At 47.7% G+C, this 27,109-nt stretch overlaps 1 protein-coding gene across 1 annotated transcript in view; it reads left to right on the forward strand.

Annotated features, from left to right (window-relative positions):
- Positions 1 to 27,109, forward strand: part of nav3 (neuron navigator 3) — a 483,558-nt gene that overhangs the window by 342,558 nt on the left and 113,891 nt on the right. The window contains exons 13-17 of the mRNA XM_086009556.1: positions 9,643 to 9,781; positions 13,828 to 14,104; positions 15,636 to 16,350; positions 21,301 to 21,789; positions 26,277 to 26,342. Of these exons, the coding sequence (XP_085865682.1) occupies positions 9,643 to 9,781; positions 13,828 to 14,104; positions 15,636 to 16,350; positions 21,301 to 21,789; positions 26,277 to 26,342 (1,686 nt within the window). The remainder of the gene's footprint in view (positions 1 to 9,642; positions 9,782 to 13,827; positions 14,105 to 15,635; positions 16,351 to 21,300; positions 21,790 to 26,276; positions 26,343 to 27,109) is intronic.

The following is a 27,109-nucleotide window of genomic DNA, read 5'->3' on the forward strand; positions in this document are numbered from 1 at the left end:
CTGTCCCGCCTCCTCGGGGCTTGGAAAATCCAGCCCGAACATCCCTTTGCCAAACCTGCATTTCACTAAAAGGTGTTTGTGTTTGTTGACTGACAATAGGGAAAATAGCACAGCGAAAAGAATATATATTTTTTTGTCTGCTCGTACAGTAAGATGCTGCCTGTTTCTTAGATTTCCTCTTTGAGGCTGCAACTTAGCTGGCAGATGTGCTGCAGCGGGGTTTAACATGTCAATTCCAATTTGGATCTCAGCAGCACTGTGCCGCTTTCTGAAATCTGTCCAACAGTGATGACAGAGAGGAGTATTGGAGAGCTTCACAGATGGCTACCTTGACTCGTGCACTCTCAGCACTGGCGAGTGTCTTGGGACTCTGGGCCATTGAAATATTTAATGTTTTTCTTTTTTAATTCTGAGGGTAGAATTTCATCTTCACTGCCTGGGCAGTAATCTGTTTCTATCTATCTCTCTCTTCCTCTCTCTCTCTCTATCCCTCCCTCTCTCTCTCTATCTCTCCCTCTCTCTCTATCTCTATCTCTCTCTCTCTCTCTTTATCTCTCTCTCTCTCTCTCTATCTATCTATCTATCTATCTCTCTCTCTCTCTCTGTCTCTCTCTTTCTCTATCTCTCCCTCTCTAGCTCTCTATCTCTCTCTCTATCTCACTCTATCTCTATCTATCTGCCTCTCTCTCTCTCTCTCTATCTCTCCCTCTCTCTCTCTATCTCTCCCTCTCTATCTCTATCTCTCTCTCTTTATCTGTCTCTCTATCTCTCTCTCTATCTCTCTATCTCTAGCCCTCTCTCTCTCTCTGTCTCTCTCTCTCTTTCTCTATCTCTCTCTTTCTAGCTCTCTATCTCTCTCTCTATCTCACTCTATCTCTATCTATCTGTCTCTCTCTCTCTCTCTCTATCTCTCTATCTCTCCCTCTCTCTATCTCTCCCTCTCTCTCCCTCTCTCTCTATCTCTAGCTCTCTCTCTTTATCTCTCTCTCTTTATCTCTCTCTCTCTATCTCTCTCTATCTCTCTATCTCTAGCTCTCTCTGTCTCTCTTTCTCTTTCTCTATCTCTCTATCTATCTCACTCTATCTCTCTCTCTCTATCTATCTCTCTCTCTCTCTCTAGCTCTCTCTATCTCACTCTATCTCTATATCTATCTATCTCTAGCTCTCTCTATCTCTCTATCTATCTCACTCTATCTCTATCTATCTCTAGCTCTCTCTATCTCTAGCTCTCTCTATCTCGCTCTATATCTATCTGGCTCTCTATCTCTATCTTTCTCTCTCTCTCTGTCTCTAGCTTTCTCTTTCTCTCTATCAATTCAATTCAATTCAATTCAAATCACTTTATTGGCATGATAAGGTACATCTTATGTTGCCAAAGCATCGAAAAACATTTATGGATGAACACATAAACGCAGATCTATTCATACAGTGTATAAACAGATATATCCCTGAGTGTATAAATATACATTCGTATAATTTGTATATACTCTTTTCTTAGGTTTACTGGTTGTCCCTCTGTTTATGGCAAGCTGTAACATAGTGTGCCGCTAAAGTTACAGTTTCTCTGTTCCCCTGGTAGGTATGGGAGTTTTTGGTCGCCATTCAAATTTCTGAATTCAGGGCATATTTGTGAGAATTTTTGGTACTATCTCTCTCTCTCTCTAGCTCTCTCTATCTCTCTTGCTCTATCTCTCTCTCTATCTCTAGCTCTCTCTCTCTCTATCTATCTATCTATCTCTCTCTCTCTATCTCTCTCTCTCTCTCTGTCTCTATCGTTCTCTCTATAGTCAAACTTCAAACTGTCACACCTTGTTAACAACACAAAACTATTAAGTGAAGAGAGAGAGCAAGTCAGCAAGTGAAATTTACAAGTGATTGCACATTGGCCTCAGCACCTTACAAGCAGCTTCAATCACCTTAAAGGTACAGGCCAGGCCAGCGATAAACCACACAGCCACACTTCAGACGATCTGTGAGTAATGCCATCAGAGATCAGCAAAGTAATTTATAAATGTTTTAACAGGGCTTACATAGCAATATGAGAATTAGGAGCAGGAGTCGGCCATTCGACCCTCGAGCCTGGTCCGCCGTTCAATAAGATCACGGCTGATCTTCGACCTCGGAGAGAATTATCTGTGTGGTACTTGATACGTTCTTCTTATGACCTGCTATCCTCAAATGTTGTTCAAAGGGTTCTCCATAGATTCCACATGCAGCTCATCACAGCCACTCAGTAGGAATGAAAGGCAGGCATGAGGTCTGTAGATAGTTTGGTCCCTGCAAGGAAATTGCTCTGTAAATAAAATAAAATGTTACATGCAAACCAATTCCAACAATTGAGTCAGTGGTTTCTACTTAACTTACTGCGATTAAACCATCTGTTTCTTTGAAAGATTCCAAAATAACGTAAGCTTCAATAATAACTATTGTTCAGAGACTTGAGCACATAATCCAGGCCGACACTCCCAGCGCAGTGCTGAGGGAGTGCTGCACTGTCGAGGTGCCGTCTTTTGGATGAGACGTTAAAACCGAGTCTGCCCTCTCGGGTGGACGTAAAAGATCCAACGGCCACTATTCGAAGAAGAGCAGGAGAGTTCTCCCCGGTGTCCTGGCCAATATTTATCCCTCAGGAACATAGGAACATAGGAAAAGGAGGTGGCCATTCAGCCCCTCGAGCCTGTTCCGCCATTCAATGAGATCATGGCTGATCTGCGACCTAACTCCATACACCCGCATTTGGTCCATATCCCTTAATACCTTTGGTTAACAGAAAGCTATCAATCTCCGATTTAAAATTAACAATGGATCTAGCATCAATTGCCGTTTGCGGAAGAGAGTTCCAAACTTCTACCACCCTTTGTGTGTAGAAGTGTTTCCTAATTTCACTCCTCAAAGGTCTGGCTCTAATTTTTAGACTATGCCCCCTAGTCCGAGACTCCCCAACCAGCGGAAATAGTTTCTCTCTATCTACCCGATCTGTTCCCCTTAATATCCTGAAAACTTCGATCAGATCACCCCTTAACCTTCTAAATTCCAGGGAATACAACCCTAGTTTGTGTAATCTCTCCTCGTAACTTAACCCTTGAAGTCCGGGTATCATTCTGGTAAACCAGGGCTGCACTCCCTCCAAGGCCAATAGATCCTTCCTAAGGTACAGTGCCCAGAACTGCTCCCAGTGCTCCAGGTGTGGTCTAACCAGGGCTTTGTACAGCTGCAGCATAACTTCTACCCCCTTGTGTTCTAGTCCTCTCGATACAAAGGCCAGCATCCCATTAGCCTTTTGATTATTTTCTGTATCTGCTCATGACATTTTAATGATCGATGTACCTGGACCCCCCAAGTCTCTTTGGACCTCCAGTGTGTTTAGCCTTTCACCATTTAGAAGGTACCCTGTTCCATCCTTTATGGTCCAAAGTGGATGACCTCACATTTGCTTACATTGAAATCCATTTGCCACAGTTTTGCCCATTCACTTAATGTATCAATATCCCTTTGTAATTTTATGCTTCCATCTACACTGCCTACAATTCCACCTATCTTTGTGTCATCGGCAAATTTGGATATATGACTTTCTATGCCATCATCTAAGTCGTTAATAAATATTGTGAATAATTGAGGCCCCAACACAGATCCCTGCGGGACACCACGAGTCACATCCTCCCAATTTGAGTACCTACCCATTATCCCTACTCTCTGTCTCCTGCCGCTCAGCCAATTTCCTAACCAGGTCAGTAATTTGCCCTCAATTCCGTAGGCTTCTACCTTAGTTAACAGTCTCTTATGTGGGACTTTATCAAATGCCTTCTGGAAGTCCATATAAATAACATCCATAGACATTCCCCTGTCCACTACTTTAGTCACCTCCTCAAAAAACTCAGTCAGGTTTGTCAGGCATGACCTGCCTTTCACAAATCCATGCTGGCTCTCTCTGATCAACTGAAAATGTTCGAGGCGTTCAGTCCCCTATTCTTAATTATAGACTCTAGTAATTTCCCCACAACAGATGTTAGGCTAACTGGTCTATAATTCCCTGGTTTCCCTCTCTCACCATACTTAAATAGCGGAGTGACGTGCAATTTTCCAATCTAAAGGGACAGTTCCTGAATCGAGAGAACTTTGGAAGATTATAGTTAGGGCATCTGCAATGTGCTCACCGACTTCCTTTAAAACCCTGGGATGGAAACCATCTGGCCCTGGGGATTTGTCACTCTTTAGTGCCATTATTTTCTTCTTACTGTTATTTTACTTACGTTAATTTTATTGAGTCCCTGTCCCCGATTCAATATTAGTTTCTTTGGGATTTCCGGCACGCTATCCTCCTCTTCTACTGTAAATACTGACGCCAAGTAATTATTCAACATGTCCGCCATTTCCCCATTGTCATTGATACATCACCACTTTCAGTTTTTAAGGGGCAAACATTGCTCCTGACCACCCTTTTTTCCTAATATAACTGTAAAAATTCTTCGTATTGATTTTGATATCCCTTGCAAGTTTCTTTTCACACTCCCTTTTTGTAGCTTTTACTGTCTGTTTTGTGACCCTTTGCTGGTCTTTGTATCTTTCACATTCGCCAGGATCTGGGCTAATTTTTTGCATTGTTGTATGTCCGTTCCTTTAGTTTTATGCTGTCCTTTACCTCTTTAGTTGTCCATGGCTGGTTTTTTTTGGGCAAGTAGAACTCTTGCCCCTCAGGGGTATAAACTGGTTCGGTGTCACATTAAATTCTTTTTTAAACATCTCCCACTCGTTTTACCCATTAACCCAGTTTACTGTGGACAGCCTCTGCCTTATCCCGTTGAAGTCGGCCTTACCCAAATCTAGAATCTTAGTACAGGTAGACTATCCTTTATCCGAACTTCCGAAAACCGAAACCCTCTAAAAACCGAAGGTTTTTTCGTTCAGCGTAAGTCGTGCGCACGACATGACCAGAGTGGCGCACGACTTACGCTGAGCAGGGCAGAGGGTCACTGAGTTCCCTCCTGGGTAGGAGATTGCAGGCCGAGCCGGGCAGTGTGAAGGAGGTATACCGGGAGAGTGAACCCAACAATACAGTGGCCCGTCCGATAGCTGCAGCGGCCTGTCCGATATTCTTTTCTCCCCCCCCCGACCCCCGACCCCCACCCTTTCGGATAAGGGATAGTGTATCCTTTTATCCGCACTTCCGAAAACCGAAATCCTCTCAAAACCGAAAGTTTTTTCGTTCAGCGTAAGTCGTGCGCACGACCCCGACCCCCGCCGACGCTGACCCCCGCCCCCCGCCGACCCGACCCCCGCCAACCCCCACCCCCGCCAACCCCGACCCCCGCCGACCCCCCGCCGACAAATTTCCCAGTCTTATAAAATACCTTCTGAAATCCGAAATTTTCCGAAAACCGAAACACGGCTGGTCCCGAGGTTTTTGGATAAAGGATAGTCTACCTGTAGCTGTTTCACGTTTTATCCCTTTCAAATGCTACGTTGAACTCGATCATATTATGATCGCTATTGGGTAAATGTTCACTGTGAACTAAATCTGGCTCATTACTCATTACTAAATCTAATATGGCTTGCCCCCTTGTTGCCTCTAGGACATATTGTTGTAGAAAACTATCCCGGACACACTCAAGAAATTCACCACCTTTCTGACAGGTGCTAGTCTGCTTTTCCCAATCTATATGAAAGTTAAAATCCCCCATTAAAACCACTCTGCCTTTGCTACACGCTTGTCTGATCTCTGCATTTATACAATCTAGCACTTCAGAGCTGCTACCAGGGGGCCTGTACACAACTCTCACTACAGTCTTAGATCCTTTCCTATTTCTTAATTCAACCCATAAGGTCTCCACTGACTGCTTACCCCTCTTTAAATCCTCTCTTATCATTGAAGTGATTTCATCCTTAATCACTAATGCTACTCCTCCCCCTCTGCTGTTATCCCTATCTTTCCTGTAGACCTTATAGCCTGGTATATTTAGTTCCCACTCCTGGCCGTCTTGTAGCCATGTCTCAGTAATGACTACCATGTCATACCCTCCAATTTGAATTTGTGTCTGCAGTTCATTCAATTTATTCCTTATGCTCCGTGCGTTTGTATAAAGAATGCTAATTTGGGCCACGCACCCTAGCCTGTCCTTCAGCCAACACCTAAAAGAGATGATCTGGTCATTATCACATTGCTGTTTGTGGGACATAGAAACATAGAAGATAGGAGCAGGAGTAGGCCATTCGGCCCTTCGAGCCTGCTCCGCCATTCAACGAGATCATGGCTGATCATCCAAACCCTAGCACCAGGTCCCTACACCGACAGCCATCCCACCCAAGCCCTATCCCCGTAACCCCACATATTTAATCCCCCCTAACGCTAAGGGCTAATTTTTTTTATTTTTATCATGGCCAATCAACCTAACCCGCACATCTTTGGACGGTGGGAGGAAACCGGAGCACCCGGAGGAAACCCACGCAAACACGGGGAGAATGTGCAAACTCCACACAGACAGTCACCCGAGGCCGGATTAGAACCCGGGTCCCTGGCGCTGTGAGGCAACAGTGCTAACCACTATGCCACCTTGCTGTGTGCAAATTGACTGCTGCATTTCCTACATTACAACAGTGACCACACTTCAAAAAGTACTTCATTGGCTGTAAAGCACTTCGGGACGTCCTGAGGCCATGAAAGGCACTATATAAATGCAAGTCTTTCTTTCTTTTTGATCATATTGCTTTCTGTGCAGCTTCCTTTATCTGAATTATTAGCTGGGCAGGTCTGAGTCTTCGTTTCTACATTATTAATATTTCTATGTGAAGAGATGTAAAGAACTGCAATTAAATGTTGACTTTTTTTAATCAGGTCTAAAGCATTGCCCAATTTAAATATTTTTTGCGCTGTCTGATATTAATAGTTAACCGATTTACCGGCTGCGATCTGAGAGCGGAATTATACAAACGAGTTTGTTTGGTACAAAATCTTGTCCCTTTGCTGTTTGTACGGCAAAGAGCAAAGGTAATTGCAAAAACCGAATCCCATTAGAAGTTAATGAATTCGGATGATCCGGGCAGATGTAAAACCACACAGAACGAAACAAAGACAATAACGCCATTGTGGCAATGCAGGCAGAATCTTAACACAAGAGATTGCGTTTTGCTGTGTTGACGCTTTAAACTCATGAGAGGTGACGTAAGAAAACTACTAGGCACTTGGTTTAAGCGTTAAACAAAGCTTTAATCAACTGTTTTACAACATGGAGGTCTAGTTGTGGCCTTCACTAATTCCTGTTAAGAATGTCCTGCGCAAGCTGGGCCCGTGCCCGAGTATTTATACTCTCCCTGGACAGCGCCACCTGTAGGCCGCTCAGTATTATTTCATAAGTCTTTCTTTCATGAATGACTGATTCATGTCAAGAGGTACAAGTGCGAGCTGTTTCTCTTACCGCCAATGTTCCGTTGCAATAGAATGCTGCCCGTTCCACGCTTACAAGAGCCATTTTTTATGGTTCGAGTGTTCCCACATCCTTGTGGCTTCATACATGGCAAAAATGAGACTCGATCACAAGGTAGTTTGTGTCAGCAGTGGCTCAGTGGGTAGCACCCTCGCCTTGGAGTCAAAAGGTTGTGGGTTCAAGTCCCACCCTAGCAACTTGAGCATAAAAATCTAGGCTAACACTCCAGTGCAGTGCTGGGGGAGTGCTGCACTGTTGGAGGTGCTGTTTTTCAGACGAGACGTTAAACGGTGGCCCCGTCTGCTCTCTCAGGAGGATGTGAAAGATCCCATGGCCCTATTTCGAAGGAGAGCAGGGGAGTTATCCCCAGTGTCCTGGGCCAATATTTATCCCTCAATCAACATCCCAAAAATCAGATTATCTGGTCATTATCACATTGCTGTTTGTGGGAGCTTGCTGTATGCAAATTGTCTGCCGTGTTTCCTACATTACAACAGTGGATACACTTCAAAAAGTACTTCATTGGCTGTAAAGCGATTTGGGATGTCCTGAGGTCATGAAAGGTGCTATGCAAATACAAGTCTTTCTTTTTTCTGTTTATAATGAAAGATCAGGAAGGCCATTCAGCCCATCTTAAGTCATCCATCCAGGAAGACCCTAGGCCCATTGCAGCATCTAAGTGTTGCTTAAACAGTTGCAGGGTTTTCACCTGCAATACTTTATTGGGATGTCCATTCCTTGTGTTGATTGCTCCTTGAGTGATGAGGAAATTCCTGATATCCATCTTGAGTTTGCCTTTTACTGGATTGAACCTGTGCTCTCTCGTCCCAATCTCGTACTTTAATTTAAAGTAATATTCCGAACTTGCCTTTTCCATACGCTTAACTATTTTGTGTACTGCTGTAAAATTGTGGCTGAGACACCATCTTTCCAGGCTGAATAGTTTCTGTAGTCAAGGGATCAACCGTGTGGCTTTTCTCTGCATTGCCTCCAGCGGTTGAATGTCTCCTTTGTGTCTTGGTGACTGAATGTAGCACTTAAGGTACGATCTGACCAGAGCCCCGTATAGTTTGATTGCTAACCTCCTCATGACTCGCATCCGATGATGTTAGCGCATCAAGGGCTGCAGCAGCCATGTCGTAACAGCGGCACTTTCCTACATTACAACAGTGAGTACACTTCAAAAGTACTTCATTGGCTGTAAAGCGCTTTAGGGCGTCCTGAAATCGTGAACGGCGCTATATAAATGCAAGTCTCTCTCGCTCTCTCTTTGACATCAGGGAAAGGACATCCCAATTTTCCCCCAAAATTGGTCATTTAATAAAGTTAAAATGATGGGCCAGAGACCGGATAAGACAAAATGCAAATTGAGGTAAGTGAGTTAAAAAAGTATGGGGGCGGGCTGTGGGGGGAGGACATTTAGTAATGGATCCTGACTCACCTTATAACACCAATGTGGAAAATATGATGCATCTTCAGCAGGAGCCTTTAACCATTTCTCGTTGTATGTGGTGATTCTCATAGAGACACTCTGATTAATAATATCAGCAATTATTTTTTTTTAATTTATTCATTCATGGGATGTGGGCATCGCTGGCAAGGCCAGCATTTATTGCCCATCCCTAATTGCCTTTGAGAAGGTGGTGGCGAGCCGCCTTCTTGAATCGCTGCAGTCCGTGTGGTGAAGGTGTTCCCACTGTGCTGACTTTGTCGTAGCAGTTTGGTAAAACTGAGTGGCTCGCTGGGCCATTTCGGAGGGCAGTTAAGAGTCGACCACATTGCTGTGGGTCTGGAGTCACATATAGGCCAGACCGGGTAAGGACGGCAGATTTCCTTCCCTAAAGGACATTAGTGAACCAGATGGGTTTTTCTGACAATCTGGTAGTTTCATGGTCACCATTACTGATACTGTCTTTTTTATTCCAGGTTTATTTAATTAACTGAATTTAAATTCCCCAGTTGCCGTGGGAAGGATTTGAATTCACATCTCACGGATCATTAGTCTAGGCCTCTGGATTACAAGCCCAGTAACATAACCACTACGCTACCGTACCCCATTACCCTGCGTTATTTTGTAGAGGGCAGACTTCAGCAATGGTAGGCCCTGGATAGTCATCCGTAATTGTACTGAGGCATCTAATGAAGTGATAGATCTGCAGCTTAGTGCAATGTGAACGTGTCTGCGTTGCGGTGGCTGATTAAGGGTTTCTCTCTCTTGTTCCAGCTGGGACGATAGCAGTTCCATCAGCAGTGGTCTCAGCGACACACTCGACAACCTTAGTACTGATGACCTGAACACAACCTCATCCGTCAGCTCTTATTCCAACATCACCGCCTCTTCCAGGCAGAATACCAGAACTCAGGTACATATTCCGCATGGAACTCCTTCCGCTGTTGAAGTTTAATGGAGGCAAACCAGGAAAAAAAGCACGTGGAGAAAATTTCAAGAAGTGTTTTTGCAGATTTCATGCATTAATCTTTTTTGAACTATTACGGTACAAAGGTAACTGCTTGGCTTGGGAAATAAAGCTTAATTTCCCTGATGTTGTCAACAGCTTGCATAGAAACATAGAAGATAGGAGCAGGAGTAGGCCATTCGGCCCCTCGAGCCTGCTCCGCCATTCAATGAGATCATGGCTGATCATCCAAATTCAGTACCCTGTCCCTGCCTTCTCCCCATATCCCTTGATCCCTTTAGCCTTAAGAAATATATCTAACTCCTTCTTGAATATATTTAATGAATTGGCCTCAACTGTCTTCTGTGGTAGAGAATTCCACAGGTTCACCACTCTCTGGGTGAAGAAATTCCTCCTCATCTCTGTCCTAAATGGCTTACCCCTTATCTTTAGACTGTGAGCCCTGGTTCTGGACTCCCCTGCCATCGGGAACATCCTTCCTGCATCTAGTCTGTCTAGTCCTGTTAGAATTTTATAAGTTTCAATGAGATCCCCTCTCATTCTTCTAAACTCCAGCGAGTATAAGCCCAATCGACCCAATCTCTCCTCATACGTCATTCCTGCCATCCCAGGTATCAGTCTGGTGAAAACTCCAGCGAGTATAAGCCCAATCGACCCAATCTCTCCTCATACGTCATTCCTGCCATCCCAGGTATCAGTCTGGTGAATCTTCACTGCACTCCCTCCAAGGCAAGAACATCCTTCCTCAGATAATTTATGTAGCGCTTTTAACATCCCAAAGCAGCTCACAGTTGAGGGTTAGACATGAGTATGAGAGAGGTTAGTGGAGGTGGGTTTTCAGACGGATGTTGCAGGTCGGAGGGATGAAGCAAGGCGGAAGGGGCTTGGGGAGAGAGGTTCAGAGCGTGGGGGCAAGATGGCTGAAGGCTTGGGCAGCACTGGTGGCAGAAGGAGAGGGAACACGCAGTAGGCCAGAGCTGGATGAGCAGAATGGACCGTCAAGGTGATGCAGGGCTGGAGGGGGTCACAAAAGTAGGGAAGGGAGATATTTAAAATTTAAAATTTGAAGCTGTACGGGCCTTTTGTACACCCCCATGCCTGGTCTGTGGGGCTCGTTGTGAAGCTTATCATTGAATGAGGCTTGGAGAACTCTGCTGTTTCAGACCCGGGTATTGCTATCCTCACATCTTAATCCTTGAGTCAAGGTGATGCTCTTGACACCAGTACTGATGTGGCTAAATGTTATCTGGCCTGTGTAGTAAAAAAAAACGTTTTTGATTTGAGTGCCAATAGATGAATGTTCAAATCTTCCTCAATGTTCTCCAAATGTGGAGAGTAGCTTTTCTGCCCAGTCATCCAGTCAGAAATGCAGTACCACCCACCAGAGCCTCCTGTTGCCCCTTAAATAGTTCCAGGCTTATTAAGAAGTCTGACGTAAGAAAACTAATTGGCACTTGGTCTAAGCGTTAAACAAAGCTTTAATCAACCGTTTTACAACATGGAGGCCTAGTTGTGTCCTTCACTAGTTCCTGTTAAGAATGTCCTGCGCAAGCTGGGCCCGTGCCCGAGTATTTATACTCTCCCTGGACAGCGCCACCCGCAGGCCGCTCAGTATTATTTCAGAAGTCTTTCTTTCATGAATGACTGATTCATGTCAAAGTCCATTACATGCGTCAATCACTCAGCCAATGTGTGAAGACGTGCTATCTCAGATCAGCCCTTTGAAACCTGTCACCCCATGTTATGGGTTAGTTGGGCATGATGGGCCAAATGGTCTCATTCTGTGCTGTATCGGTCTACGATTCCAGTGTTCCAGATTTACCCCTCTATACTGCTTCCTACCTTATGTTGAGGTCCCCTCTCAGTCACCCCCTTTCAAAGCTGAAAAGCCAAGTAACTCCAGTCATCTGAGGCTTCTTGGTAGGGCTTGAATTGTCCTTGTGTCTCGAAATTCCACTCAGCGCTCAAGGTGAGCTCTGACCCAGAGCATTGTACGGTTTGAGCGTGATTTCCTCTGGCTTGCGCTCCAGCTATATTTTTCAGCCCCCTGTTACTTTTGTTGATCGCTGCTCCAATTCTGCATGGACATATTCCTGGAGCTTTCATCACGTGACCTCCCACCTCCAACCGCCCCCCACCCTCACGCTCCCGCCATTGTTCACCCGAAACGTCCATCCTCGCGGCCAATTGGGAAAGCGAACAGACCCTTCATTATTCACCCGATTGGATGATTCTTGCTGTCTGGCCTATATCCAGACCCACAGCAATGTGGTTGACTCTTAACAGCCCTCGAAATGGCCCGGCAAGACACTCAGTTGTAACTAACCGCTATGACAAAGTCAGCTCTGTGGGAGCACCTTCACCACACGGGACTGCAGCGGTTCAAGGCGGCGGCTCACCACCACCTTCTCGAAGGCAATTAGGGATGGGCAATAAATGCCGGCCTTGCCAGCGACGCCCACATCCCATGAATGCATAAATAATAAAAAATCAAACCCCCATTAATTAAATGAATGAATGCATTTTTACAATGAATAATTGAAAGTGTTCAAAGAAACAACATTTTTTCTAATGATTTTTCTCCCGGGTGTTGCTCGCAGTAGTGACCTGGAGATTAATCTTCAATTCCGGGAGACTCCAGGGCAATCCAGGAGGGTTGGCACCTGAACTGCTCCACGGTGATTGAGCTTTCATTATCCCTCTCTCAATGTGATCCTTACCTGCCTTAGGCGTTCATGAACTGTTTATGTCACCCATTTTATTATTTGTCTGTACAATACTTCACACTTGCCCAAAATGAATTGTATCTGCCACAATTTTGTCTGAGTGCCTACCTTCATCGTGAAGAATGACACATTAACATGAAGATTTAATGGTTGGCTGCACTATCTGTTCGCTAGGGTAGATGAAGAGAAGATGGTTCCACTTGTGGGGGAATTAAAAACTAGGGGTCATAAATCACCAATAAATCCAACAGGGAATTCAGGAAAAACTTCTTTACCCAGAGAGTTGTGGGAATGTGGAACTCGCTGCCACAGGGAGAGGTTGAGGTGAATAGAAGGATATGTTGATGGGGTGAGATGAAAAGGGGTGGGAGGAGGCTCATGTGGAACATAAACACCGGCATAGACCAGTTGGGTCGAATGCCCTGTTTCTGTGCTGTACTTTGTACTTTGTTTGTGATTTACAAAATTATAATGCAGTGACACTGAGGGGTGCGATGCAGGTTTGATGCCCGCTTTGTTGAGGTGCAGATCACCGCTGTGAGGCGATGCCGCAGAGAGGAAGGCACATTGGAGAGAGTTTCGTCAACTGTCGCATGCCTTCGAGTGATTAAGGGCCGATATCAGAGCTGGTGACTTGATAGTGGGCCACCTGACCATCACATTGACTGCGGGAGCTGCATGGCATGGGAATGGGCATCAAGAAAAAAACACGGGGTAAAAAATAAAGACTAAGAAACGTGTAGAATTTTACAGCACAGAAGGAGGCCATTCGGCCCATCGTGCCTGTGCTGGCTCTTTGAAAGAGCTCTCCAATTAGTCCCACTCCCCCTCGCTCTTTCCCCATAAACCTGCAATTTCTCCTTTTCAAGTATTTATCCAAATCCCTTTTGAAAGTTACTATTAAATCTGCTTCCACCGCCCTTTCAGGCAGCGCGTTCCAGATCACAACAACTCGCTGCATAAAAAAAAATTCTCCTCATCTCCCCCTCTGGTTCTTTTGCCAATGATCTTAAATCTGTGTCCTCATAGCTCCCTATCCCTTGATACTCTTACCTAGCAAAAATCTGCCGATATCAGTCTTAAAAGCTTCAATTGACCCCCAGTATCCACAGCCTTTTGGGTGGAGAGAGTCCCACTTGGCGGATACACGATGCAGAAGAGTTTTTTTGTTCCCAATTCTCGTTCCTCATTCAGCGCCGGTGCAAAGAAAACAAAAGTGCTGGCCACTGATACTCAGTCCTTAATTTATTCGGTACTTTTCCACAGCGCAAAACGGACACAGAGAAGCAGTCGACGTCAGAAAATGAAACCGCTTGGAGCGGCGAAGAATTGAAGAAGCACGAGGAGGGACTGGACACGTTGAAGATGGACTCGAGCGAGAAGTGGAAGAGGAACCCCTCTGATTTGTCCGATGATTCCGAGAAAGGGCAACGGCCGTCCCTGTCCCTGTCTCAGACCGGATCGTGGAGGCGGGGCATGACGGCGCAAGGAGGGGTCCCCACACCCCGCAACAAAGCGGGGCCTCACCCCTTAAAGACCCCTGGTAAGGCCACAGAAATATTCCGCTCAGTGCTACAGTGGGAATAGGGTCTGAAAAGCCCTTTCTTTTTGAATTCGTAGCATGAGTATGAGTGAGAAAAGGGGGCATATTCGTGATAGAACTGAGAGGGTACAACCATCAGGAAAGGTTGAACAGGCTGGGGCTCTTTTCTCTAGAAAAGAGAAGGCTGAAAGGTGACCTGATAGAGGTCCTTAAAATTTAGGAAGGGTTTCGATAGGGTAGGCGCAGAGAAGATGTTTCCACTTGTGGGGCTGTCCAAAACTAGGACCCATGAATATAAGATTGTCACTAATAAATCCAACAGGGAATTCAGGAGAAACTTCTTTACCCAGAGAGTGGTGAGAATGTGGAACTCGCTGTCACAGGGAGTGGTTGCGGTGAATAACATAGATACATTTAAGGGGAAGCTGGATAAACACCTGAGGGAGAAAGGAATAGAAGGATATGCTGATAGGGTGAGATGAAGTAGGGTGGGGGAGGCTCGAGTGGAACATAAACACCGGCATGTGCTGTAAATGCTAGGTAATTCTATGTAACTTACAACACAGAAGGAGGCCATTCGGCCCATCGCACCTGAGCTGAGTACAGGCTCTTCAATTGGATCGGCTTGCCTCATCCCAAAATCATCGCGTTTACAGCACGGACAAAGACCGGGAGTCATAGAGAAGTGTAACTCCAAGCTATTCAGAATGATTATTATTCAAATTAAGCTGCTGGTTTCAGCTGAGTGAATTTGAAGATGCTTTCACTTGTAATTAATTCCAGTATCGGGCCAACAGCCTTCAGTTTGCGAGAAATTATTCGGTCCATCTGGATTTCTTTCTCACCAACCTTCACACACATTTTCACCAGAATAATACCGGTTCTAAATGGGTTTAATTAGGAGGACAGGTTACATTGACTAGGCTTGTATTCCCTTGAGTATAGAAGATTAAGGGGGGATCTAATTGAGATGTTTAAGATGATTAAAGGAGTTGATCGGGTGGATAGAGAGAAACTGTTTCCTCTGGTGGGGGGGAGTCCAGAACAAGGGGGCAGAACCTTCAAATTAGAGCCAGGCCGTTCAGGGGTGATGTCAGGAAGCACGTCCTCACACAAAGGGTGGTGGAAATCTGGAACTCTCTCCCCCCAAAAAAGCTGTTGAGGCTGAGGGGGTCAATTGAAAATCAATAGATTTTTGTTAGGAATGGGTATTGAGGAATACGGAACCAAGGCAGATAAATGGAGATACAGATCAGTGAATTTAGGAGAAACTTCTTTACCCAGAGAGTGGTGGGAATGTGGAACTCGCTACCACAGGGAGTGGTTGAGGCGAATAGTATAGATACATTTAAGGGGAAGCTAGATAAACACATGAGGGAGAAAGGAATAGATGGTTATGTTGATGGGGTGAGATGAAGTAGGATGGGAGGAGGCTCGTGTGGAGCATAAGCACCGGTAGGGACGTGTTGGGCCGAATGGCCTGTTTCTGTGCTGTAAATCCTATGTTTAATGGTTAACATGCCTGTTGCAGGAAAAACAGATGATGTAAAAGTTTCAGAGAAGGGAAAGGTGTCCCTTAAAGGCACGACCACCCAACACTCTCCTTCGGAGGCAGGCAGGAGCAGCGGAGACGAAGGAAAGAAGCCACCTTCAGGGATCGCACGTACACCCACCGCGGGCTCCTTTGGATTTAAAAAGCCTGGCGTCAGCTCCTGCACCGTCACAAGCGCCAGCGGAGCCACGGTGACCAGCGGGTCAGCCACCCTGGGAAAAGTGCCCAAGTCTTCCGGGATCCCCAGCAAGTCCACCTCAGTGCGGAAGACCAGCCTGGATGGTTCCCAGAACCAGGAGGACGGGATCCTGCTGGTCAGCTCCAGGACTAACCTGCAGTACCGCAGCTTGCCGCGGCCTGCCAAGTCCAGCACCGGCAACATAGCCGGCCGGGGCGGGCACCGCTCCAGCACCAGCAGCATCGATTCCAACGCCGGCGGGAAATCAGCCGGCGCGACGACGGCGGCATCCAAGCTGAGGGAGCCGTCCAAAGTGGGCTCGGGCCGCTCCAGCCCTGTCGGCATCGGTCAAAGCGACCGGGAGCGGGAGAAGGCAGCCGTGGTGTCGGACCCGGAAAGCATGTCGCTGTCAACTTCTCCGAAATCCAGCCCGCCTTCCGTGAACAGCAGCGGAGCCTCGGGATTAAGGCAACAAGGCTCCAAGTATCCTGATATCTCCTCGCCAACCTTCCGCAGGTCAGTGACGTCGCCAGCCCAATCTATTAGCGCAGGTGGCTCGCCAGCCGACCAGCTTTCCTAGCCGTCCGTGCTGTAGAATTTTTTTTTCTTTTGCGACCAGACATTTGGACGTTTCTGAGTAGGAGTTGGCGCTTCACTTGGATCTGTCTGACATGAATCAGTCATTCATGAAAGAAAGACTTATGAAATAATACTGAGCGGCCTGTGGGTGGCGTTGTCCAGGGAGAGTATAAATACTCGGGCACGAGCCCAGCTTGTGCAGGACATTCTTAACAGGAACTAGTGAAGGACACAACTAGACCTCCATGTTGCAAAACAGTTGATTAAAGCTTTGTTTAACGCTTAGACCAAGTGCCTAGTAGTTTTCTTAAGTCACCACCCATCACAGGTAAGATTTTCTGCTCCCAATCTTGGTAACGCTCCAAGATGGAAGTGAAAGTTCTTCTTAAGGTTTCGGAAAATCTCCGAGTGAAGAACCAGCCCATGGGGTGGAGTGTTGGGGCTACAGTGTTGTAACCCAATCCCTCACCCGCACTCCCTTAGAGCGGGAGCGCGGGATCACAGAACTTAACCCTGTTGCCTACTCCATGCCAGGGAAGTTCGTATCGGCTCCTTACAGATTGCCATTGATGGTTGGGACGAAGGCAAAAGTCTTGTCTTTCCAACTGAAGGTTGTGTTGGGGGCAATGATGGAGAGTTTGTTATTTCGCATGATCTAGGATGGTCAGGAATTCCATTTTTCTTCTTTCTCCTTTTAAGATATGGGTGACGCTGGCAAGGCGGTAGTTATTGTCCATCCTGAGTTGCAGCGAGGGCATTAAGAGTCAAATACATAGTGTGGACCAGACCATATTTGGCATGCCAGGTTCCCTTCATGGAAGGACATCAGTGGACCAGTTGGGTTTTTACAACAATCTTTCATGGTCATTCTTCCTGGTGCCAACGCACCAATTGCCATAATTCACAATTTACTGTGGCGGGGTTTGAACTCATGAGTTGAGGGTCGCTGGTCCAGTGCCATAACCACTAAGGTACCATAGTTTTATTCACGGGGCCGTTTTGCTAGGGTTTCAGTAGTGGACCCAAGCGCAGGAAACCTATCCAAGGACTCGAGACCAGGTAGAACTCGAAAGATGCTTCACTTGATACTTGAAAACACAGAGACATGGTAACACTCGAAAGGCGATTCAGTTGAGACTCGAGAACGCCAGAGACACAGCAAGAGCTGTTACTTGCAGGCAGGCGAACCCAGGACTGAGCCAAGAGGACAGGAAACAGGAAGCTTAAATACAGGCTAGAGTGGTCACGTGACATAATTAATCAAATGAGACAGGAGACAAATACATTAACAACACACAGGTGAGGCCAGAGGCACAGAGGACAAGACAAGAACAAAAACGAACAACTTTATTAACTAGCCTAATTACTCTGATGAGATCGATTACTCGAGAAACAGGTGAGGAGAGGGGCCCAAAGGCACGGCAGCAGCGCACCGAAGCCTCAAAAACCGCCCTCAGGCGGCGAGCAGAGGGAAGTGCCGCTGAAGCCGTTACAGTTTTACTTCAAGCGCTTTGGGACGTCCTGAGGTCGTGAAAGGTGCTATATAAATGCAAGCTTGTTCTCTCTTTCAGGTCTGACCTCAACCACTTATACTGAGGTTTCTCATCTATGTGGACTGGTTTATTGAATTGATTGGTGCATAATTAGGAAGGAATTATTCACTGCCAGCAAACTAATCCGAAACCAATACCTCTTTGGGGGGGCGAGATGGCTCAGCCAGATACCAACATTATGGGGGGAATTTTCTGGGGGGTCAGCGGGTGCGATCGGTGGCGGGCCGGGTGGGAAAGTGTTTTTTTTTACAGCGGCTCAGGACCCCACTGTCCACCCGCCGCCACATGCCTTTACCAAATGTCGGGTCTGTCAACGTTGAACAGACTCGACGCAGCGGCGGGGGAGGCAATTCAGGTTAACAGAGGATTAACAACAATTTTGAGCTCACCTTTAGAATTTACCAGGTTGCCAACGGGGTTCTCGCTGCTCGGGGATCACGTCTGTTAAGCTGGGCGGGGGTTGAATGGCCATGGAATCATCTCATTACTTGACAGCTTGAAATGTGCTATAAAAGCTCCCACCTCACAGCCGTTCACTTTCCAAGCTCAGACGCTGTTGCTTACTACATTTGGAAGACAGATTGAGCTTTATGTGGGTTGCGAGTGTTTGGAGCAAACTCTTCGGCACGGGCTCGACCGGCCGAATGGCCTCCTTCTGTGCTGTAACCATTCTATGACTCTATGATTCTATCCAGTGTCACCTCATTGGAACAACCTCTCTCACCACTGACAGATCAAGTTCACCTGCCATCTATCCCATCAGCATGGGTACAGTTTATACTCTCTCACCTTGGTCCTCAGAATCTGACCATGATCAGCCGCAACAACAGCATCACCAGGTACATCAGCAGCACCAATACCGACACCAACCTTCTCCACAATCACCTGATGCTGCACAGGACACAGGGCATCAGCACCCAACCACATTGCTACCCGGGAGGCCAAGGATCGCCTCACCCTGGCCAGATTTACTTCACTTGACGCTGTACACCCTGGCTGCCACATGATGCGCCAGGTTGGCACCGCCCCACACCAACACCATAAAGCATCCCTACAATGCCCAAGCCATTCCTTTCACACTCACCACATTGTAGGGGGTACCATTATGTCTCACCATTCACTGCAACTCACTAAGCCACTTCCAAAGGTTCACACAAATCTGTCCAAGAATGCAATGTGTTGAAAATAAAGATTTAAATTTTTTGACAGTACATTAACAGAAACTTCACATGAACATTGGCTAAAACACATAAGAGCCCACCCTTGTGTGTTGTTAGTTGGTATAATTGGACTAGGATGAGGGTGAGTGTGAGGGGTGGCTAGTGAGATGGGGAAGTGATAATGTAGATAGAGAGGGATGGGTGGAGGCGCAAGGTAAGTTGGTGTGAATAAGGATGTGCAGGAGTAGGGTAGGGAAGGCAGAGTGATGGGGATGTGATGAGTGGCACAGCAGGATGAGGTTGAGTGTGTCTTTGCAGTAACGTTTCGTGATCTACTGAGATCATTGAAAGGTTTGCGCCACTGCAGCCTGGTCCTCCTGACGACATCCCTGCTTGTGCCCTCCTCTGCAATGTGCAACCAGGCTGTGTTGATCTCCTGGGGAGGTCTCCTCCATCCATTGGAAGGGAAGAGGACCTCCCTGTGTGCTGTGACTCCCCCCATAAGCATACGGAGAGAGTCATGGGAGAGCCTGGGTGCAGCCGTGCACCTCTGTGCAGTGCTTGTCAATGATTGCAGCGCCTCAATGCTGTAGAACACTGACAGCACAACTGTCAAAGTAAATTTGTGCATGGTCCCTTTAAGGAAACCGGCTGATGACGCGTCATCAAATGACGTCATCAGACCCGCTTCCTTCAATTGGACCGGGAAACGCGCTGGGCGGGGCTTAACAAGCCCAATCAGGGGAAATTTATTCTACAGAGTGGGCTGGAGCCAGCAGCGGGTTCGGGACCCGCCACCGACGTCGCCCGCCATGGACCCGCCGAGGTGGGGGAAATCGCGGCCTATGTGTCAGCTGTGGCTCAGTGGGTCACACTCTCGCCTCTGAGTCAGAAGGTCGTGGGTTCAAGTCCCACTCCAGGGACCTGAGCACAAAAATCTAGGCTGACACTCCAGTGCAGTACTGAGGGAGTGCTGCACTGTCGGTGGTGCCGTCCCCATTTGCTCTCTCAGGTGGACGTAAAAGATCCCATGCCACTATTTCGAAGAGCAGGGGAGTTATCCCTCGTGTCCTGGGGCCAATATTTATCCCTTGATCAGCATCACAAAAAACAGATGATCTGGCCATTTTCACATTGCTGTTTGTGGGAGCTTACTGTGCGCAAATTGGCTGCCGCCTTTCCTACATTACAACAGTGACTACACTTCAAAAAGTACTTCATTGGCTGTAAAGCACTTTGGGTACTGAAAGGTGCTGTAGAAATGCAATCATTCTTTTTTTAACATTGGCAGATGGGAATTGGCTGCCCGTTACCAAACCCGCCCTGTTTTTTCATTTCTGTTGCTTTTGAGCGGCGATGGTGAAAATTGTCCTTTTGCTTCTGGGACTTTGGTTCCAATCCTGCTCGCACCAACGGGGACGTGGTCCCCTCTCTTTCTCTCTTTTTTTGGCCAGCTGGAAAGTTGCTAAAGTGAAGCAAGCTTAGACTGTTCCAATTCAGCTTCCAATAGGCATGAGTGCACAGCACTAAAGCTGTCCGTAACGTGGCAGCTGAACAAAGCCTTACTGATTTGTTTTTTGTGGGAAACGGAACGAGTGCGATGGGGAAGCACTCCTCTGTGTTTGACGTTCAGCCATATTGTTCTGGGAGAGCAAGGGGGGAATCTTCCTGTTCACTTAGGCAGTGTTTTTGTTGGACGCGCTAGAAAATACTTCCTATCCCCCGAAGTATCATATTTCATCTTCGCAAGTGCGAAATCTACCCAAAAGTTAAGAAAATAACCATTTAAAACCGATGGAACAAGATGCAAGCTCTGTAGGGTTACCCTTGCCCAGTTTATTCCCACAGAGAGACTATATTACACAGGATATACGGCTCAGAAACAGGCCATTCGGCCCAACCAGTCCGTGCTGACGTTTATGATCCAGGGGGTCTTTTACATCCACCTGAGACTGCAGACGGGACCTCGGTTTAATGTCTCATCCGAAAGACGGCACCTCCGACAATGCGGCACTCCCTCAGTAGTGCGCTGTGGATGTGTTAGCCTAGTTTTTTGTGGACTTGATTTATGTGTAATTTTAAAACGTCGCCATTTATTTCATTTCAGAAGACCGATTCCTACTTGGGACGTCATTTACTGTGGCTTAGTTTGTTTTATCTCTCTTTTTCCGTAGGCTGTTTGGGACGAAAACTAGTGGGAAACCGGTCACCGGGCCTAGTTCGGAATCGGTGAAGAGCTCCAGCGTTATCTCCAACCCTCATGCCTCACTGACGCGCCAGGGCAGCCTAGAGTCTCCGTCGACTGGGGCAGGGAGCGTCGCCGGTGCCAGCGGGCAGATCGGTAGCGGCTCGCTGTGCTCCAAACCGTCGGACCTGCCCACGGAGGGCAGCAGCCTGAGCCAGTCGCTGGCCTCCAGCCCGGCCTCGCTCCACTCTTTGACCTCCAGCGGGCACCAGTTGACGGCCAGCCTCAGCAGTTCCCCCGGTGGCAGTAAGGACACTCTGAGCTACCCTTCCCTGACCAGCCTGCACACCAGCTCCGAGTCGATCGACCTCCCCCTCAGCCACCACGGCTCCTTATCTGGACTGACCACAATGCCCAAGGGGGACTTGCAGAACCTCTTAATGAGGACAGGAAGCGTCAAGTCGACACTCTCAGAGAGGTGAGCTGGGAACCCACCTGCAGTATGAATGAACAGATCAATAACAAACCTTTATAAAGCGCTGGTTAGGCCTCAGCGGGAGTACTGTGTCCAATTCTGGGCACCACACTTTAGGAAGGGTGCCAAGGCCTTGCAAAGGGTGCAGAGGAGATTGACCAGAATGCTACCAGGGATGAGGGGCTTGGTTGTATCTCGTTCACTGTTGCTGGTCTACATCCTCCTCCCAAAGTGATGGCTCTGGATGTTTAAGGGAGCTTCTCTAGTCTCTCCACATTACTTCAGTTACGTGGAGAGACTGCAGCAGCTGGGATCGTTCTCCTTAGAGCAGAGAAGGTTAAGGGGAGATTTGGTAGAGGTGTTCAAAATCATGATGGGTTTTGATAGATTAAATAAGGAGAAACTGTTTCCAGTGGCAGGAGGGTGGGTAACCAGAGGACACAGATTTAAGGTAATTGGCAAAAGAACCAGAGGGGGAGATGAGGAGAATTTCTTTACGCAGCGAGTTGCTGTGATCTGGAACGCGCTGCCTGAAAGGGCGGTGGAAGCAGATTCAATAGTAACTTTCAAAAGGGAATTGGATAAATACTTGAAGGGGAGGAAATTGCAGGGCTACGGGGAAAGAGAAGGGGGAGTGCGACTAATTGGAGAGCCCGTTCAAAGAGCCGGCACAGGCATTGTGGGCCCAATGGCCTCCTGTGCTGTATTATTCCATGATTCTATATGGTGTGAGAATGTGTTGAAAAAAACAATGGGTCATCATAAAATATCCCACAATAAAAGTTGGGTTGCCTTATATTGCTCATGCGATAGGGTCGCCAACCCTTCAAGATTGCCCTGGAGCCGCCAGGAATTGAAGACTAATCTCCAGGTCACTGCTGGGAGCAACCCAGGAGAAATATCATAGGGACATTAGAAAAAAATGTTCTTTTTTGAACACTTTTACTTATTCATTATAAAAATGCTTTCATTCATTTAATTATTGGGGGAAAATGGCTGTTTGATTGACAGCAAGAATCATCCAATCAGGTAATGAATAGTCTGTTCGCTTTCCTGGCATGGGAAGGACCACCTAGAAGGACAAGGGCAGCAGGCGCATGGGAACACCACCACCTCCAAGTCACACACCATCCTGACTTGGAAATATATCAGGCTGTTCCTTCATCGTCGCTGGGCCAAAATCCTGGAACTCCCTCCCTAACAGCACTGTGGGAGTACCGTCACCACACAGACTCCAGCGGTTCAAGAAGGCGGCTCACCACCACCTTCTCAAGGGCAACTAAGGATGGGCAGTGACGTAATAAAGACTCACTACGCACTTGGTTGTACATAAAGCAAGGTTTTAATCGACTTGTAACAAAACATGGAGGTCTAGTTAGTAGTCACTAGCTTCCTGTTTCCAGATTGTCTCTGGCCAAAGTGGGCCCACGCCCGAGTATTTATACTCCTCGGACGGCGCCCTCAGCTGGCCATTCAGTAGTACTTCCTGAGTTACTTCTTGTAGAAGTTGCGATTTATGACAGGCAGTAAATGCTGGCCTTGCCGATGACGCCCACATCCCTTGAATTAATAAATAAAAATGCGGGGCACCGCGAGGCTGGACGTGTCTGGCGACCAATGGCGGGAGCTTGGGGGCGGGGCAGTCGGAGAGGGGAGGTCATAGGATTAAACCTCCAGAATACGCCCACCAGAGTTGGCGACCCTAATAATGGATGAGATACAGAATCTAAATAAACCTTTGGTACAAGAAGAATTCTTAGCTTAGGGTTGTACAATATTGTTTGTAATGACTGTCCAGGAAGAAGTCAGTTTGAAATCGCTTTTCGTGTTTAAGGTTGAATTTTGTCATCTCTAACATGTCATTCAAAAAAACTACGGGCTCGATTTTCTGCCCCGTTAACTAGAAATGTGCAGAAAATCTGTCCCTGAATGATACAGTGCAGGTGTTCACCAGCAAGATAATCCCGTTCCTCCCATCTTGTCATGACCATCAAGCTTCGGCAGTTGTGGCAGGGTTCAGAGATGCTTGCGATCCCAGGTGACCTAGCCTCATGTCACATCAGGGGCAACTCTTCAGGGTAGCAAGCGATAATTTCGAAATAAAAAATCTCTGATCAAAGGTTCAGTCAGATAAGATTAGAAATTCCCGGCCGCGGTATTTATTTGAAGCGCTGTGCTTTGACATTCAGTCTAGCGTTTCAATCAAGCTGAGCCTAAAACATTTGACCTTTAGATAAAATTATGACAGACATCCAACAAACAGCAAACAACTGCCATACATTGTGTGTGGCTGATTTGCCTGTTCCTGCGCTAAGGGCTATTGGATTGCCTGAGGGCAGCAAATTCCGGGAGAGAGGAGCCCACGTCCCAAACAGAGTGGACCTGAATGTCCAGTATTCTCTGAGCAATCCAATCCAATAGCCTAAGGTGCAGGAGGAGACCAATCAGGTCAGAATTGCTGTACAGCACCTCCCAAACCCACAACCTCTTCCACCTTGAAGGACAAGGGCAGCAGGCGCATGGGAACACCACCACTTCGAATTTCCCCTCCACGTCACACACCATCCTGACTTGGAAATATATCGCCGTTCCTTCATCGTCGCTGGGTCAAAATCCTGGAACTCCCTCCCTACAGCACTGTGGGAGCACCTTCACCGCACGGGCTGCAGCGGTTCAAGAAGGCGGCTCACCACCACCTTCTCAAGGGGCAACTAGGGATGGGCAATAAATGCTGGGCCTTGCCAGCGACGCCCACATCCCGTGAACGAATAAAAAAAGCATGATAGATTCATCTCTCTGCACAATTAACCAGTGCTCTTCTTCCAAATGAAATTTTTTTTGGCAGCAATGGGTGAATTTTTTTTTAATCAAGGTGAGAGGGGTCTGACATGAATCAGTCATCATGAAAGAAAGGATTATGAAATAATACTGAGTGGCCTATGGGTGGTGCTGTCCAGGGAGAGTATAAATACTCGGGCACGGGCCCAGTTTGCGCAGGACATTCTTAACAGGAACTAGTGAAAGACACAACTAGACCTCCATGTTGTAAAACAGTTGATTAAAGCTTTGTTTAACGCTTAGACCAAGTGCCTAGTAATTTTCTTACGTCAGGGTCTGTGCTCACTATTGGCACCCAACACTCCCCATCGGACATGGTGCCAATAAATACAGAGTCAGGCTTCATCTGCTCTGCCCTGACAATAGGCCTGAAACCAGCCACAAAAAGATTATCCCTATTCTTGGAGATTTCATTGGATGTCAGCCTTGGTTCAGTTGGTAGCACTCTCGCCGGGAGAACTCCCCTGCTCTTCTTCAAAATAGTGGCCGTGGGACCTTTTACATCCACCTGAGAGAGGGCAGGCGGGGCCTCGGTTTAATGTTTCAACCTGAAAGACGGCACCTCCGACAGTGCTGCACTCCCTCAGCACTGCACGGGAGTGTTAGGTCTAGATTTTGTGTTCAAAGATCCATGGAGTGGCGCTTGAACCTACAACGTTCCTGAGTCAGAGGCAAGAGTGCTTACCATTGAGCCAGGGCTGACGATGGAAAATTTCCCAACCAACGCTCCCTGCACTTTATACCAGACCTTGCACTGAACCCTGTAAAGACAATGGCCTAGAAATTCAGTATCGTCCCGTTTGGGGCGCCAGCCTCGCCAGGGCGCTAAAAGTAGCGCCCCGGAAGCATTCGCGGCCGCCCGCCGGAAATTCAGTGGTAGCACCCCAAAGGGAAGCGCGGCACTACTGGAGGTGCCCCGCATCCCTCTTGGGGTGCTGCGACTGAATATCGTGGCGCAACGTGCCGCGGCGCCACACACTGCGGTACTGCAGACATTCCTCCCCTATTTAAAGGGGAGGGGCCTTGTTCAGCGCGATCTGGGGCCCAGCTGGGCCCCCGAGGATCACGAGTGCCGGCAAAAGAGCCCAGCACCGAGGAGAAGTGCCGGGCTCTTGGAATGCAGCCGGCACTCCGCGGGGGAGGGGGGGGGGTAGTTCAGGAGGCCGGGGATGGCAGCGCAAAGAGGTGCTGGTAGGCGGCCAGCAACAAAAATGGCCGCCCCGCACCACTCCTTTAATTTGCGTCTCTCCCGCCGCAGGTAGGCCCTCCTGAACCGGTCGCACATAGCGTCCGGCGGTAAATCAGGGGGCACTTCCAAATATCGCAGCCGGGGCGTCAGCAGGGCGCTGCGCACACCGATGACGTCATCGGTAGCGGCACAGCGCTAACGGCTAGCGCCACCACTAGCGTCCCGCTGAATTTAGCGGGAGGCGTGGACAGTGGCTCGCGAGCCACTTAGCGCCCTCTTAAGGCGCTAACGGGTGACGCAGCGAACTGAATTTCTCCCCCAATATCTGGGAGACTGTAGTATTTTCTACTCGTGAAAAGCTTGTTAATTCCATTTTTTGGGGGGAAAATGTTAACTCTGTTTCCCGTTTTTGTCCCCCTTCCCCCTTCTGTTTACACTATCTTTCTATCATCTCGGCTATTAGTCCGCTCTGTTTCCTTGTTAATATTCCTCAGTGTCGCAGGATCTCCCATCCACGGAAGCAAAACAGGTAAATCAGTCGCTGGTTTCTCCGCAGTGTCACATCAAGTCCAGCATCTGCAATCAAGTCATGTCGGGCGTGGAGATTAAAGGACGATGTATTAGCTGTTTCTTAAAAATGAATTCAAACATTTTTGCAAGCGGTCATTTTCCGGACTAGCGCTCCCAACGCAAAACACCGTTGGGAGCTCATGACCATAAATTGGGCGCATGCCCTGGCTACGATTAACTCTCGGGGAGTGCCCACCGCCCACCCAGATTCCCGACACCTGTTCCTGGTGGACACCTAGTCCATTCCGACCAATGCGGGGATGGGGCCAATTTGATTGGTTGCACCGGACCACGAATGCCTACAAGAAGGCTTCCCAATCCAGCCTTGTAAAGGTGGAGCGAACTGTAGCCTCTCCTCCTGACCTGCCCCCCACCCCAAGCTCCTTCTGGGCCCAAGGGTAAAGATCAAGCTGCCGTTCTTGGCTCCGGAACAGGCCATTTTTCCACAACTCCTGAGGCGTTCGTTGCCTTCCAGCATCGATGAATTTAGCTTGGGTACTCTCCCTGACATGACTCCCTGCTGCGGGAGAGGTGGATCCGGCTGCAACCTCCGCCCCCGCCAACTGGCAGTTAGAAAACCGGGGTGGAATCCCAGCGGAACCAGGTGCGCCCCATTTTCCTGTCCCTTGACCGGAGATCCACTCCAGTTCCACCTTGGCCTGGGCCAGAACTTCGGGTCCAATGGTGTCTAACAACTATAGTGGGTTCCCTGATTTTACTTATTGG

This window comes from Somniosus microcephalus, chromosome 16, assembly GCF_052327205.1.
Source record: "Somniosus microcephalus isolate GS21.2 chromosome 16, FLI_Smic_1.0, whole genome shotgun sequence".
NCBI classification, from domain to species: domain Eukaryota; kingdom Metazoa; phylum Chordata; class Chondrichthyes; order Squaliformes; family Somniosidae; genus Somniosus; species Somniosus microcephalus.